Here is a 12,612-nt window from a genome sequence, read left to right as displayed (position 1 = left end):
TGTGAATGACAGGAGTTCTTTTCTGAAGAGAACGTTCAGAGATTTATAGAAAAGGAACACTTACAGTGCTTGGGTGGTGGGTCTCAATCTTCCCATCTAGTAAATGGAGTAATGACCTCTAAGATCTCTTGTGCTTCCAAAATTTTATCATCATTTTCCTGTTATATATATGCCTACGTATTTGGAGTAAGATTGGTAATGCCAACAGACATCTGATGGGCTTTCATCCCTTCTCACCTGGCTTTTATTCTCTAGGATCTTCTCTCTGGAGGCTGGTTTTTTATTATTTTAGATAACTAGTGCCTTTAAAAATGGAGCTCTGTGCTAACACCACTTAGTGTTACATAGAGAGCCATAAGGTGGGTCTGCTCCTGTTTTCTGAGGCAGAGCCATGCAATGTATGAAGACGCACAGTGCTTTCCTGGCCAGTAAAGCAGGTGTTCCTGCTGGCCCCATCACCAGGCGCATGGAGTGCACCTTCTAAGGGTTTTATAGTCCTATGAGACTTAACTTTAGATCCTTGTTCATTTTACTAACTGTAGGACCCTTGGCAATTCATTTGGCCTCAGTTTCCCCATATCCAAAATGTAAAAATTTAACTGCCTCCCACTGGTGACGAGGCATAATCCTTGGATTTAGAGTTGAAAACGTAGTTAAGGGGCTCAGTCTTGAGTTGCCATCAAGACATAAACACATTGCACACACATGCCTGTGCACACACTCACACGTCTAATGTGACCATTATTCACTATGGAAGATGTTGTTGCATTCAAGAGTTACAGTTATTTGTGCCGGGCGTGGTGCCGCAAGCCTGTAATCCCTGTGGCTCCGGAGGCTAAGGCAGGAGGATCATGAGTTCAAAGCCGGCCTCAGCAAAAGTGAGACACTAAGCAACTCAGCAAGACTGTGTCTTTAAATAAAATACAAAATAGGGCTGGGGATGTGGCTCAGTGGCTGAGTGTCCCTAAGTTCAATCCCCAGTACCCACCCCCACCAAAAAAAAGATAATTATTTGTATAGTTCATCAAAACACTCCTGTATTTTCTAGTGCAGGGATCAAAAAGTCAAATGTCTAAAGAGCCAGGCCCTTAAATGACCAAAGTGACAGGGTGGGAGAAAATTGACAGTTTAGGCTCCATGTGAAAGGGCAGCAAAACACAGTCTTAGTGTCAGGGAGACTCTGGGGACTGGTGGCCTTTTGGGGGCATGTGCTTCATTTGAAGGAAGGTGGCCCCGGTTACCACTGCCCACATCACTACAGTCACTAGAGCTGGTTAAGAAGCCTGGATATAGGGGCTGGGGTTGTGGCTCAGTGGAAGCACGCTTGCCTAGCATGTGTGAGGCCCTAGGTTCGATCCTCAGCACCACAGATAAATAAAATAAAGGTCCATTAACTACTAAAAAATATTTTAAAAAAAGAAGAAGCTGGATAGTCTGTGAGGCTGCTGCTATTAAGTGTTAACTACTAATTAAAAATGTTTAGACATTTAGACATCTTGGCCCTTGGGTGGGCCAAGCAGAATATCTCTGTAGGCCAGATTTGGCTGTGGGCTGCCTGTTTGTGACCTTGACCCCAAGCTTGAACACGTAGTTGATAGGTATACCTTGGAGTGCCCTGACACCTGGGCTGCCTACTCGCATGGTTTTGTTTCTTCCAATAAGACATCAGCGCTTCATTTTTGGCACCACATCTGGCTCCAGTCTGGCCTTTGGACTGTCTTGAGCTCTGGCCTTTGCAGGTGTCTGATGTCCTGCCAGTCCATGGGCTGTTTGTTCTCCTGTCATGTGACCGGGTGGCTTTGTGTACACCTGGGTGGCATGGCTTGGGTGGGAGGTGCTGACGGATGCATATTTACTTGTTGGAGAAATAAAAAAAAAAATGTTGTTTCTTCACTTTTATTATGACCTCTCTTAAAGCCTCATCATTTTTTGATAATACGTGGCCTGATTCCCGTTAGGATGCTGCTTCCCTGCATCAGAGGGCGGATCCTGCTAACCACTGTCAAAGGCCCATCTGTTTACCCAATCCTAAGAAGTCCCCAGAATCACAGGATTTTATGATCATGTTTTCCCCTTGGGATCAGATTGCACTTGGGAAGTAGCCAGTGGCTCTATGGCTGCTTGAATGAACTTTGGACAAAACTTTGCTCACCTCCTGCCCCAGCTTAAACTTCTCAGTGGTTTTGTCATGTCTAGGAGCAAAAACTAACACATTTACCAACATTTACTGGATATTTTATAAACTATCTCAGTCTTCACGATTAGCTGTGTACCCTGAGAACTATTATAGAAAGTCCTGTTGGGTAATAATAAAAATGAAGTTCAGAGCGGTAAAGCAACCTGCCCAAAGTCATACAGCAAACATGACAGGGGAGAGAAATGGGGTATGAAATCCCATTTGCCTGATTCCAAAGTTCATGGTTAAACCAGGAAAAAAATGAGCAACTAACTCTGCCAGAGTGGGTCATGCGGCTAAGTGGATCCTCTATCAAAGAGATACTTAAGGTCTTAAAAGATAAGTAGGAGTTCACCAGTGGTACTTTAATACAAATGTTGGGAACACTGCAGAGTTGTTAGGAAGACTGAATGTGATTGTTTGTGTGGGAGCTAGGACATGCTGGGCACACATGTGATTCTTGCAGTGTCCTGGCTCTGGGTAGCCATGCTATGAACAAATACCCTTGGTTCCCAAGGGAGGCCAAGGCAGTGAGAGCAAGTGGGTCTGTAGAACTCCATCTCAACATCCGAGGAGGAAGTGTATTATTTGTTCAAGGTTAAATGCACTTGGAAGAGCTCTGTAGTTGACTTTTTTAGGTTGGTGAAGCCTGCACAGGCATTGCTTGTGTGTACTCAGCAAGAAAGGCTAACTGTTTGTCCCCATCTCTGAATGAACTTTAGAGTCAGATGGTTCTATTACATATCCTACCTGTTCCTCTTTTCGGCAGAGTGAACACAGAAATTGCAACTTCTCTGACTCTTTGTTCTCAGATGTGTTCTAGCAATTAAGTTAGAAGATTGTATTGTATTGAGAGTTAAATCAGCTAACAGAGCCAAAGGTCCTAGCACATAGTAGGTGCTCAGTGAATGCAAATTCATGCCCAGCCTTGAAAAAGAAGAAGGAAATCTCGGGAAGAGACTCAGCTTTACTAGAGTGGAGGTGTTACCAATCCTGTTGCCCTGGTAGTTGCATCTTACTAGAAATAAAATATTTTATTTGTGACATCTTTAATGGAGACAAAGAGGTCTGGGGCTCTCTCAGTGAGAGGCATGGACTAGGTCAGTTGCTGACCAGTTCATTCTATTTCCAGGTATATGTGATGATCCTTTTAAAAATCTTAACTGAAAAGGTCCAAACAGCCAAAGCTAGAGATTTCAAGAAAAACTGATATTATTTTAAAGCATAAAATGTTTTCATTGTAATCACTTTAAATAAAAAAAAAAAAATTTTTTTCACAACCATGAGAAGACTAAAGGCAAGTTTCTCTTTGTCACGGAACCTGAGGCTTCCTGAAGGTGGGAGACACAAAAGCAGTGTGGGGTCTTGGTCCTCTTTGTCCCCAGCACCTAATGCAGCACCCACCTTTTGTAGATTGTCGACGCTTGCTCACCGAATTGAACTAAAGGGGTCAGGAAACCTAAGCACCAGGTTAGCCTGGATCTGCTGGCAGTTCCTTCCTTTGTACCATGTCACTGCTGTTGGTTTCGACAGTCTTCTTTTTGTGAGAAAGGGCCTGGACTTTCTAGCATTGAAGAATGAGCATTTGTCAAGGAAAATCTCTAGCCCCAGAATATTCCTGTTCACACCAGCCAGCGGCAAGTGTTTTTCATGGCAGCCTGTTTCAAAGGTGAAGAAATGCCTTCATAGGAAACTTCATCTTGGCTGCTCTGGATTGTGTCCAGTCTAAAAATCTGGACAAATATTGTAAACCAAAGAAAGTTTGCACTCTTCTAAGACCAGTAGCAATTAATTACTTTAAATAGAAGCGCTGTCACTTACAAGCAACGTAAATATTTGTATTTTGAACCTCTAAGTAGTAGCTGAGTTGACCATTCTGACCTTAAGTGATTAAAAAAAAAAAAAAAGGCAATTGGTCATATTTGAACAAGGAATACATTTATAAAGAAAGGGGAAGGTCAGGTCAGGGAGGAAGAAAACATGCACCAAAAGAGAGGCAGACCTGGGTTCAAATCCCAGTGACCCATTTACTCATTTGGGGACTTTGGAGAAATTTATAAAGTTGCTGCTGCCTTCAGTATTCTGTTGGGTACAAATGAAAACAACAGTCTACCATTTCTGTAGACATTAAATAAATTAATTCCTACTAGACTCTGAACCCCTTGAAAGTAGAACTCCAGTATCTTCTGTCTGTATTTCTGATTTCTAACCTAAATTGGTGCTATTTGCTCTGCATTTTAGTTGACCTGCTTGATCTTTCTGATCCTCGGTTTTTCCATTTGTTAAATGGGTGGAACCGCACCTTCTCATTACTCTGCGCTGTAGGTAAAACATGTAAAGTTCCAGTCACAGAGTCCGACTAGCTGCCTAATTTGAGCAATTATGCTGTACCAGATGCCTGCACATGTACTCTGTATCCTGTATTATTTTGTGGGTAGGTACATAGGCTTTCTGCAGATGTTAGTTTAATTATTACTCTTGCAGATCCTAGACTTTGCTCATTTTAAGGTACCTACAGATTGGTTTAAGTGGAAAATTGGAGAACTCTCAGAAAAGGCACTTGAAAGACTGGGTCCACAGGAAAGATGGGAAGCCCCCTCTCTGTCGCTCTCTGACTTTGGTCGTGCAAAGACTGGAATGGTTTCTCTTCATTCTCTCCCATTCTCCCCTCTCTTTTCGACCCCACCCAGGGCTTTCTAAACAGCACCTCAGAGAGAAGGAGGCTGTGTTTAATTTTGTGCAAATGTGAAGCTGTGGCTGCAGGGAGTAGGGCTCGGGGCTGGGTCACTCTGGTAACACTTCCCACATGACTTTATCAATGGGTGGGCCACGAAAACTTAGCCTGTGTTTTCTTACACCCCACCCCCCAAACCACCCAACCTGCCCAAGTGTTGGTTTTTCAAAGCCAGAGAAGTTTCAAAGGCCTGAACCCAACACAGGGGCCTTTCTTCCTGCTTTGATTTTCTGCCCATTAAGTGTTTGTCAGTGAGTTCGTATTTCGCCTCCTCTGCAGCCTACACATCCCAAGAAGTCCCTGGAGGTATAGGAAGTTAATTGATCTTGATTAAAAGAAGAAGAAAATGCTTGAATCTGGTTTTAGGATCACCATATTATTATTATCTCTCTCTCTCTCTCTCCTCTCTCTCTCTTTCTCTGGCCCTGCTTTGCAAAAAGCTCGTAATGCACAGTTTATTATCAATAAATCTAAAGTCCAGGATATTGGCTTCAGAGTTTTGATTGGATTAGAGGTGTGCGTGTCTAATCAGCATGTGTGTGGTACACGGCCGTGAACGTCAGCACGTGTTGTTGCCTTGATGGTTACAAAACATTTTCTTTTTCTTTTTTTCCTTCACAGGCCACGAGAGTTAACTGAGCTTCAGTTAATTTATGAACACTCAGGTGCCTCCTGCTCTCTGGTTTAAGTGACTCACTTTAGAAAGTATTCGACATTTAGAGTCGGATCATTTGAACCTCATCCAGCTCCATCGCTTACTCTGGAAAGTCACTTTAATCTCTTTTTGAACCTTAGGGTAGCTTAATGTATTAGTTTTTATGACAGTTTCTCCTATTATCCTTTGGGCCACTGGAAGGTTGGGACTTGGCCTCTTTTCATCTTGATAGCTCAGCCAGTGCCTAGGATATAGGCATAGCCAGGTTTGTCCGACTGCAGTGGTTTATGTGGGGACTCTCAACACCGTGTAGGCAGAGAATAGTTGTCAAGTAAGTGCTGGCCGTTGGGAGTCTTGGTGCTCTTCTTCCCCGTCTTTCCTTCGTTTTCTACTTGTATTTCTCCTCCACCCCTGGAGCAGAGTCTAAACTTGTATTCTTATAAAAAAAAAACATCCGTTTTGTGGTTGCCTGCATTGGAATCCTTAAACTGCATGGATTTTTTTGAGCATTCTTAGTCCATAGCTCCCAGAAACCTCTCTGATTCACGTCAGGGGCAACTCAAGCCTCCCATCCCTTGTGGGACACCTTTGCTGATCCTGGTAGACTGGACTTAGTGCCCTTGCTGCAGTCTACACAGAGGTCTTTCCTCATACTGGAGAGATTTGAGTGCACTTATTCTGTGACTTTGTCACACCACCACCACTTCTCCAGAGTAGCTGCTGTGACAAGTCACCTTCAGCATCCCCAGTCCAGCACTGGAGATTTTCTTTAGGCAAAATGGCAAACGACTGTAGTGATGGATAATAAAGATGGTACCCGTGTCGGAAATGGAGACTCTGCTTTGGAAAAGGACAACTTGTTTTTCTGTGTCCTCAAAGCAAAGCATGGGCTTGTGTCTCTTGAGGACTTCCCAGTTGGGGACTGTTTATGCATGGCCTGTCAACTGAAGGCAATCTGAGGTTACCCGCTTTCTGGAGGGAAGTCAAGATTTGACTGGCATCACTCCCCCCCACCCCCCGTAATACTGCAAGTTTGGAGGGGAGGCAGAAAAAGCCTTTGGGTTTTCTAAATGCTATCTCCATGCCTTTCAAGCAAATAAGCAGAATATGTTCAGATCCAGCTTCTTCTCCGTTTGTGGTCATCATCCACATAATCAGAACCGGAACCCCTCCCCAGCCATAAGCAAAGAAAGAAAAGGATTTGGATTGTTCCAAAGAGAAGGCAAAGGAACTGAGAGAACAGATTTTTTTTTTCTAGCCATCTCTGCAGGACTTTTTTCCCTTCTCCTTTTTAACATTTATTCACTGTCCTTGTTATGTTTCAGACTCTGAATTGACATGACCCAGTATCATTGCCTCGAATTTCTTCCACCTAAAATTTCTTGACTGGTTTTGATGATGTCTTCCAGCCTGGACTGTAAGCTCCCTGAGGCCAGGGTCTGGGTCATGTTTGTATTCCACAACTTAATATACACAGTTAAGGGTCAATGAATATGTGTTGAGTAAGTAAATCCATGAATAAATGAACACATCAGCTTATCATCTCAATAGTCCTAAAGTTGGATTTCATTCTTCCCATGGTGCACGTGGGAAGGGGAGACTTGGAGGTGGGAAATCACTTGCTCAAGTAATAGGGAACAGAACTGAGACCATTAACTGAGTTCTGTCAACTCCAAAGCTCCTTACACGTGTTTTATTGTCCTTAGAAACATATGTTTTACAGGCCTATCATGTGAACACTATTAAAAATAGAAGCTGGAGGCCTAGAGCATAACACAAGGGTAAGAAACTCAGAGTCTATTCCCTCCCTGAGTTTATTAGCAACGCTTTGGCTCCCAGGCACCATGGAGGCTGCAGCCGGCTCGGACTCGAAGCTAAACTTTTTTTTTATCATGATGTGTGGAACTTTAAAAGTGGACTATTAATATCATACGGCTGGCTTCTCAGCTACTTTTCATCGCCAGTTGGGTCACATTTCAAAATGTTTGGGCTGTGGATTGAAGATGGGGTTTGGGCCCATATGTTATCTCTCCCCAGGCTCGCGCCCCCCCCCCCCAAAAATGGTCCGCTGACTCCTGTCACTTCTGAGCCAGAGCATTCCTCCTTTGCCGCCCCCCTCCTCTGCTCTGCGGCACAGAGTTCCAAGAGCTAATGGTTATTGCCTTCCAGGGCCCCTCTGTGTTTACTTTGAGAAGGTCAGGCACAATACTGTGGTGTGTCGCTATTCTTTCTTTTCAAAGCACCAGTATGAATTTGATAAAGTAAATTGTTGTTCTAGCAGGAAGCAGTTAGGGGGTCACAAAATAAATAGCCGTAGAATTCAAATAAATCCAAAGAATAAAACCAAATAAATCCATGTGCGTATGCATGATGATACATAAATACACTTTTAAGAAAGTGAGCATTTTTATCACTGCCGGTCTGGACCAAAGTAATTGAAAAATTGTGGAGTTCATGGTACTTTTTTTTTTTTTTTTTGGAGGCGGTCTGGGGCTTTAGCAACGTGACATGAATTTAGTTCTTTTAAGTAACTGCTTATCTCGAGATTTTTTTTTTTTCAGCTAATGAATTTCACATTTGGATGAAACCAATTTGCAAAGTTAAATTAGGGATTTAGGCATTTAGTAAGGTGGACTGAGGAACCCTAAGTGAGCTAACCATTCTGAGTCTCTGTTCTTTTCACCTGGAGATGGGAGAGACTAGTGCTTAAATAAATGGTGCTTTAAAATGACCTTTCAGGGTTATTGAAAGAGTCAATGGGAAAACATTTATAGTGTCTAACACACTATTGGTGATCAGTCAATGATGGTTGTTATCACCAAGATAGTTTTTGTGGTCTTTTTAGTCCTGAGGTTCAGTAACACCTCTAGTCCTCTTACTTTGTGAGGTGGCGTTGGAACCTGGTGTTGAACTTGGGCAGTAGGAGAGCAAGAAATATTTCAGTGTAGAGAACAGCAAGAACCAAGACGGTCACTGGGTGTTCTTCTCTGAGGGGTGTGTGTGTGTGTGTGGTGTGTGTGTGTGTGTGTGTGTGTGTGTGTGTGTGAAGTGGGTGGAGGAGGAGAGGAAAGGAGGGGAGAGGAAACTACGAAGCTGGAGAGGAGGTTCAGGTCATGGGCAACTCCTGAGGTCAGGCTTAGGGAATTTATCTCACCCTGGGCAATGAGGAGCCCTTGAAGATACTCATGGTCAGAGCCCTTCAGGAAGTAAACTAGTGGATATGTAGGAGACATTAGGAGCCAGGAAACCAATTTGGAGACTGCAGTAGTGACCTCAGAGTTATTATGGGCATGTACCTTTTGCTTCAGGGTTTTGAGGGACTTTTCTGGGCTGATATTAGAATCCATTAGCCATGACCTTGAAGAGAATGGCATCTGAGCTGGCCACTGATTACCAGCAGCAGCTGCAAGAGCCACCTGATTTTCCAGTGCCCTTGGGCTCCTCTCCAGGACTGCAGATGATGAGGCTGAGCTAGACTCTGCTGTCTTGTCAATGACTCTGAGCACTGAAAGAAAAGACTTGAAAATAGCTTTCATTGAGCAGCTACCCTGTACCCGACACTGTGCTAGAGCTTTTATGTGTGTGATCTCATTTAATCATTGCCACAACTCATTTAATAACTGTGAGGAAACTGAGGCTCATGGAGATGGAGTGAGGGCTAGAGGTTGCACCCACCACAAGGAAGTGGTGGATTTGAGATTCACATCTAGGTTATCTGATTGCAAGGCAATTAGCCTTAAGGTGAGCTGCCCAAGGGGAAGTGGGTAAGAGCAAAGAAATGATGCCTTTGGAGGCACAGTGGGCATCACAAGGTTTGACTGTATTGGTAATTATTGATCCTTAGGCTGGGAATATAGTTCAGTTGGTAGAGTGCTTGCCTCGCATACACAAGGCCCTGGGTTCGATCCCCAGCATTACACACACACACACACACAAAAAAAAAAATAATAATCATTGATCCTTAATAATTAATGCTGGTCATTATCAACAAGACAATTTTGTGGACTTTTTAGTCTAGAGGTTCAGTAAAACTCCTAGTCCTCTTACTTTATGAGGACCATTAATTAATCCTTAATAATGAATTGACCTTTAACTGTTAGCAGGGTGTGGTGGAGCAGGGTTGTGGAAGAACCTGCCCTGGTTCTTCCAATACCCTCCTCTGATTTTGGGGGGTAAGAAAAGAGGATGATTCCTATCATGGAACCTTCTTATAGCCCGTGGATTGCTACAAATGAAAGGAATTAACATTGCTATCAGTGTCATTTGGAGAGGTTTCTCCTGTCCTTGTTCCTCTTTGCTACCTTGCACTGATTCTTTTTTTCCCCTTTCCTGTTCTTGTTTTTCCCTGTATGTGCATGGTTGCAGCGGGCCTGCCCTTCATCATCATCGAGACAAGCACCATCCAGCCTTACCATCGAGGGTTTTATTGTAGTGATGAGAGCATCAAGTACCCACTGAAAACCGGAGAGACGATCAATGACGCCGTGCTCTGTGCGGTGGGGATTGTCATTGCCATCCTTGCGGTAAGTGTCGGGTCTCCACCATGTCCACCTTGTCTTGACACTTTCCTGTGTTATGGTATTATAGGACGTCTGCGCCAACAGAGATGTGTATACCAAGCCAAGGGAGACTTCCTCCAAGTACAAGCCAAACAAAACCAATGGAGAATTCTCCCAAGTAGAATTTTACTGAATGCTATTTATTGCCTGCCATTGATATGATTACTAAAAGCCCACATTTACTGTGCAATATACACTACGCACCCTTTTAAAATATTTTTCACACATTATCCTCAACAATCCAGTGGAGTCTAAATATTATTCTTATTTTTCTTCTGCAAATTAAGAAACTAAGGTCCACTGAGTAAGACGAATTTGCTCAAGATCACTTGGTTAATAAGTTGTAGAGTTGAGATTTGAACCTAGTTATCTCTTACACAGATCTGAGCTCTGGACCACTGTGCGGGAAGTACCTTGCCAGCTCTCTCGGATGTTTTCTGTGTTCTTTCCATGCTTTTTCTGCACTTCAGCTTCAGTGACTATGCCACTGGTGTGCTCTGGCATAGTGCTTAGTTTTCCTGCCAATGGCTGTGGCACCAATGTAATAGGATTTGGAGCCCAGACAAATAGATTCTAAACCTGGTCCCCCGAGAACAAGTCACAGACCTCTAAAACCAGCAATGACCGTCTTGCATCATGGTGCTGCAATAAGGTATAAAAGGGATTATGAAAATTGAAACACTTTACAAACTCTTAATTGCTGAGCAGGTTACTCGCATGCAGGTGTAAAGTCCAGGCTGACAGGTTCAGGGCCTCCAATAAAGGGTGCAGTCCTCATTGAGGACGTTACAGAAATGAGCCGTGGACTTTGACAAGATGCAGAGTTATTTTGAGCCACGGTGACCTCACGAGAATAGGGGTATGGCCCACACGGGCCCTACTTGGAAGGTCACCACCCTATTTTAGTGTGTCCATTTAAGGCAGAAAAGGAGGAGGATAATTGAAATCCAGTCTTGTGATTTGCAAGTCCTACATTGTCACAGCTTCCAGAATTTCCTAAGCCTGTTTTCTGCCCTTGAGCCCCGGCCATGTGGGTGAAAGGGATAAGTGACACATCCATCAGGTTTATAAATCCCTTTTGCAGATCTTTCCAATCACGTTACTGTTGAGCATAGTGTGGTAACTCAACTTTGGCCTGTATTAGAAAGCTAAGCATGAAGAGAGATAATATTTAGAACACTAAATGTGAAATAAAGGCTCTTGTCCTCATTATGGAGATGGAAAATCCAAAGCTTAGAGGGATTCTATGGCCTAAAGTCTGTAGTCAGAAAAAAATCTGGTTCAAGCCTACGCTTGGCTTATTTCAAAGCCTCTTTCCATCATGAAGACTTACATTCAAGATGGCTGCCTAGCCCTAATGAGCTGCTCCAGGGGATAGGCGGTTGGCTTATCTTGCCTACTCTAGATCAGATCTACGCTGCTGATATTACAGGAACCACATTGCATGAAGTTTTTCTTCGGACTTGCCCACTCTGGGGGTTGGTTGTTAGCTTTTGAGACCCCTCTTTGTTTTTTAATAACATCGTAAACTAGGCGCACAACCAACAGTTTGAATTTGGGGAGGGGGAAGGGGCCTAGTAGAATTCTTTCCAACCTTTAAAAAGAAAAACAGTCCATTTGGCAACTGTAGTAGTTTCTCAGAGGTGGACTAAGGATCTTTGTTGTGTTCAAAAGCTGAAAAACGAAAGGTTTAATTTTACCATTTGTTCCAAATTGGTGGCTATGGAGTTGGGCTCTTTAGGAAGAATGGCTGTTCCCGGAAAAAGGTGTTTGTGGTGGAAGGCAAATAATTGCACAGTATCTTGGGATCAGTTTGAACAGGTGCTTTTGACATCTGGAGGATCAGTTAATTGAATGCTTCAAAGGAGCACGTTAGACTCCAGGAGTGTCCTGAGGTAAGAGCAGCACAGGATGGCTCGGTCACATGTCTTCCTATCTCTACCTGGTCGTGTTCCCATCTTGCCTAGTGGTCTGCTTCCAGGCACAGCACAGTGGAGAGGTAAATTAGGAGGCTTTCCTAATCCGAATTAGGTGACTCATTGGTGCCCCTGACTCTCAGTTTTCTCATCTGTGAAGTGGGAGTGGTGTTGGTAGTCCGGGGGGGGAACTGGGTTGCTGAAAGAATTAATGCAATAATGCCTGGAGACACACAGGTAGCCACATGCTACCTGGAATGTGTGTGGGGAGGGTGGTTCTGGGTTCTCACCTGGCCCCAGCATGGGCAAAGGAAATGTTAAAGGAGCTCCTTTGAGGGCCACGTCTCTCTTCCCATCTTTCCTTAATCCCCAAGCAAAGGTCCCAGTCAGCAGCTCTTCGCCTGCGGCTTGCCAAGGCCAGTCTCCACCTCCTCCAGCGATGCCAGTAAGTCTAAGAAAAAAAAAAAAATCTGCTTTTCAGAGCTCAGTTGTGCCTGTCCTCTTCCCTCATGGCATGTTGATGTTTTAATTAAAATGCTGTCTGAATTCTCGGGTTTCCTTGAAGCAGACCT

General features: G+C 43.8%; 1 protein-coding gene across 1 annotated transcript in view; it reads left to right on the top strand.

Moving 5' to 3' along the window:
- Window positions 1–12,612, top strand: part of Plpp3 (phospholipid phosphatase 3) — an 82,152-nt gene that overhangs the window by 30,314 nt on the left and 39,226 nt on the right. The window contains exon 2 of the mRNA XM_026382385.2: window positions 9,931–10,088. Within this exon, the coding sequence (XP_026238170.1) occupies window positions 9,931–10,088 (158 nt within the window). The remainder of the gene's footprint in view (window positions 1–9,930; window positions 10,089–12,612) is intronic.

This window comes from Urocitellus parryii, chromosome 11, assembly GCF_045843805.1.
Source record: "Urocitellus parryii isolate mUroPar1 chromosome 11, mUroPar1.hap1, whole genome shotgun sequence".
In the NCBI taxonomy this organism is placed as follows: Eukaryota; Metazoa; Chordata; class Mammalia; order Rodentia; family Sciuridae; genus Urocitellus; species Urocitellus parryii.
This window is presented reverse-complemented; position numbering and strand designations above follow the sequence as displayed.